The sequence below is a fragment of the Chenopodium album genome, chromosome 23, assembly GCF_948465745.1.
Source record: "Chenopodium album chromosome 23, dcCheAlbu1.1, whole genome shotgun sequence".
NCBI lineage: Eukaryota > Viridiplantae > Streptophyta > Magnoliopsida > Caryophyllales > Amaranthaceae > Chenopodium > Chenopodium album.
The window spans coordinates 6016127-6020280 of record NC_137856.1 but is presented as its reverse complement, the minus strand read 5'-3'; the positions used below and the strand labels follow the sequence as shown (position 1 = coordinate 6020280).

The window sequence follows — 4154 nt, the reverse complement described above, 5'->3', positions numbered from 1 at the left end:
TTATCCTTGAGTGCATCTATCTCTAATCAACTTTGCTATAAAGCGAATGCCATGTCCAAGGAGCAAAATTACTATCAACAAAGCCCAGGGAATAACGATGATCTTGCATATGCATGTAACCCATGTTGTACGGTCTCGTTCGGAGCCATGTATATAGAGTGACAAAAAACATATGGAGAACAAGTACGTTATAGTTGTAGCTGACACTGCAATCCACATGGTTATCGTCAAAATTCCCACAAGTAGTTTCTTGAATGGAAGCCCGCTTATAAGGAGAAGAATAACACTTAGAGACGAAATTAGTCCTATGGTATTACTAACTAGTAGTGTATTGTATAGACCTTGAGTTTTTATTGCCATTATAGATGTACCCGCAACATGGTCCAAATTGTTATTGCCACCCATACTCGTTATTTTGGAAGAAACGTGATTATTTTGATCATCCTGCCAGGTGCCTCCGGGAGGGTTGATTCCGACTTGAAAAGCCATGGTTGCTATGAGGGATGCTACCACCATTAGCGCGTTGCGTTTTTTTTCCAACCAATCTTGATCCCTTGCTATTCTTGGTGAGTTGAGCATATTCTTTGATTGCAAGGCTTTGTAATGCTTGAGTGATTGCAAAATAGCCTCATCCCTCAAATCCTTCTTGCTTCGAATGTGAGTATCCATTGCTGTGAAGCCATTTGTGTTAATGGCATTTACTTCAATGGATGTGGCTTTTAGTAAAAATGTTACAATCTGCAATGTCAAATGTTTTCAAATCAAAATTGAAAGGATAAATTTTTACTTTCTTATCCGTATATGTTCAGAATTCTAGAGCTCAGCTCTAATGTACTCCCTCTGTCCCTTAAAGATTTTATTATTGTAAATTTTTGGGTCAAGTTTTACAATCTTTGACTAGAATTTTAATCAATGATCCATGATGAATAAGCCATATGGAATTTTGTTAAATCGTCTATTTCAAAAGCTACTTTAAAGTTATCAAATTTTTTAAATTTTTACGAGCATATAATAATTAGAGATATAACTCGGAGTAGCATGGCATTTTTCTAAACACGAGGTACATGAAATTCTTGTTTAATACGAGTATAATTTAAAAATTAAAATCTACTCATTTGATGAAAGTTTTGCAAATCAATTAGGAAAAGAAAAAAAGTGGATGGAAATCTCACCTCTGGTTGTTTTGCAATCACTGCTAAGTGCAAGATGGTATTACCATCACTATCCTTTGAATTAATCAATTGATAATCATCTAGAACCTTCGACAAAAACTTAAGAGCCTCAGGTTGTCTATGTTTAATGCACAAATGTAAAACAGAATCACCATTATTGGTCCGCTCCCATGCTGCTTGTGAGTTAGCCTGAAGAAGCACATCAAGCACATGAACTTGCCCACACATTGCGGCGACATGCACCGGGTTCCTTCCATCCCCGTCACGCGAAAAACTTAAGTTGGGCTTCACTGCAAGCAATTGTCTAACAACTTCCAAGTGCCCTTTCACCGAGGCCAAATGTAGTGGTGACGGTCCTTTTGTGTAATGATCAAGTTCCTCAACTATTTCTGGTTTTCGACATAGAATCTCATTTATGAAATCTAAATGTCCCAAATTAGCAGCTACATGTAAAGGAGATTGCATTACACGACCTGAATTTTCGATATTGCATCGATCAATGATAAGTGGATCTTCGTCTAGCAAGTCGAGTAAGGATGGTACGTCTCCCTTAAGTGCTGCATCATACATTCTCTCTATTAATTGTGCTTCCATGTTATTGTGGTGCATCATGATAACTAATGTTACGTTAGTGATATATTGATATAATTAATAAATTTAATATACTAGTACTTCGTACACTATATGTAGAAAATACTAAAACTAGAACATCTAAACATAATCTTTCCTACAAATCCAAAGAAATGTATGTCGGAGAATAGGTCTAAGTATTTAGTTTTTTAATTCATACATTTTGTAGTGTGTTTTGCTGAATTATATAATTTTCAATGTAATGGTGTTGCAATATTTGACTAATTCACTTAAACTAATTGCTTTTGTTAAATTAAACATGGGTTGCTTCGACCTTATTCGTTAAGATGTTGAACTTTAATTTGTATACTTGTACTCTTTTTTTAATTTTTTGAATTGAAAATAAAGGATTGTTGAGTAATTGACTTAAACTGCTAGGGATTAGGGAGTAAGGGTTCATAATGTTTAATTGTCTAACAAATGTATGCCAATTTGAAGTCATGAGTTGCAGTAAACATGGAATTTGCTTAAAATTTCTAGACAATATAGTAGAAATAGGAAAACTCACAGAAGTATCCCAACCTTTATTTTCCGATCAGTTTGACAAAAATGAGACAAATCAATCAACGTAAATTTCTAATAGAAAAACTTACAAGTAAATGTCATGATCGATAAACTTTATTTTCACTTATTTCTCGTTTAATAATTTTGATAGTTTGCTAAGATTGCACAAATCTGACCATATACATACAAATTCAACAAGAATCATATTATAGCCAAATTGATACGAGTATAAGTGGAATAATTAACCAAACTTTTTTCTCCAACGGGACAATTAATTCCAACTCAAATGTTGCTGATGTAACTCATGTAAGGTGGTATTAACAATAACATGACATCACGTAGCTTCTTCACATCCGAAGAAATTTAATCAGCGCACTTCAAGTTTTCTTGCTTAAGGGGAATTATCTAATTAAGGGTCATCAATTTAATTAGGAAATTAGGGTTTATCAATTTGGGGAATTATTAGAGTTTATAAATTTGAGGATGTAGGGGATCGAATAAGGTTATAACTATTTAGGGAATAAGTGTTTATAAAACTGTTAGGTGATGGTTTGCAAAGCTAGACGAAGCATATTTTTTCATATTAAAAGTTTTAAAACTTATTTACACTTTTGCTTTAAAATGAAAATTACTACTCGTAATATACAACTAGTGAGTAGCCTAGGCATTGCCCCAGGTTGCTACTATTGTAGGCTTGCAATCGATAAATTTTAACGAAGGCTTTTCAAAACTAAAATCATCGTTATCAAAACAAAATTGAGTTTTTTTTTTGTGTGTGTTTTTTTTAAAGAAAATAATAGAACCTTGTGGGTTGTATTTATATAAAAGTTTTTACTTAATAACATAGTTGATTTGGGCTTAGATGGTTAAATGGTCATCTTTAATATATGAAGTAGAGGGTAACAGTTTTATATAGTAAACTCCCTAAATTTAGTATAAGGTAATACCTCTACATGCTTGAGATAGCGGTTTTACTAGGTATAATTGCTACTTAGGATAGCAATTTGGCCCTTCAAACGTAAAAAAATAAAATAAATTCACTCTAAACCTACATGGATAATAAAATTGTAATTAATGTTTTAAATCAGGCACAATGGTTGAAATCAAATAACCTAGATGGACAACAAATTTGTAATCAAGGTTGTTTTAAACCGATTTTCTACTTCTTTAAATCTGCTACCAAATAAAAAAAAATAATAAAAAAAAAAAGTCCTAATTAAGCATCAAATGCAATTTCTTAAGTTTGTGCATTATGTCAATTGAAGGATTGATATCATGGTGGTAAAAGACAATGTAATAGGGTGCGTGCCTATTGTGTCTTGCTGCTTATATATGTAACAATAGTCAAGAGGAAAATTTTGATTAGTTGATTGTTGTTTTTTGGTGTTTTCTTGCTTGCTTTGGTTGTAGATTCTTTGGGAGTGTGGGTGTAATTTTCCTTTTCTTCCATTGGTGATTAATTAAATTGCTTTTAATTCCCCAAAAAAAAAAATGTAATAGGATGTCGGGAACACTACTAGGCCCTGTTCTTTTGAACTTCTAGGTAGAGCAGAGCAGAGCAGATTAAATTACAGCAGAGCAGAGCAGATTTCAGGATAGCCGAGCAGAGCAGATTCCTACATTATTATTAGTACTATTATTAATGTTATTATTATTACTGTTGTTAATATTATTATTAAGATTAATATTATTATTAATAATATTAATATTAATATTAATATTAATATTATTATATTATTATTATTATCATTATTATTATTATTATTATCTTTATTATTATTGTTGTTGTTGTTGTTGTTGTTGTTGTTGTTATTAATATTAATATTATTAATATTATTATTTATTATT

The 4154-nt window shown here is 31.8% G+C and overlaps 1 protein-coding gene across 1 annotated transcript; it reads right to left on the bottom strand.

Moving 5' to 3' along the window:
* On the bottom strand, window positions 1–1766 carry LOC145606917 (uncharacterized). The gene is made up of 2 exons (XM_081662745.1): window positions 1173–1766; window positions 1–738 (listed from the first exon to the last, which is right to left on the bottom strand). The coding sequence occupies exons 1-2, from the start codon at window positions 1764–1766 to the stop codon at window positions 1–3; spliced, it is 1332 nt and encodes a 443-aa protein (XP_081518871.1).
* Between the last annotated feature and the right edge of the window lie 2388 nt (window positions 1767–4154).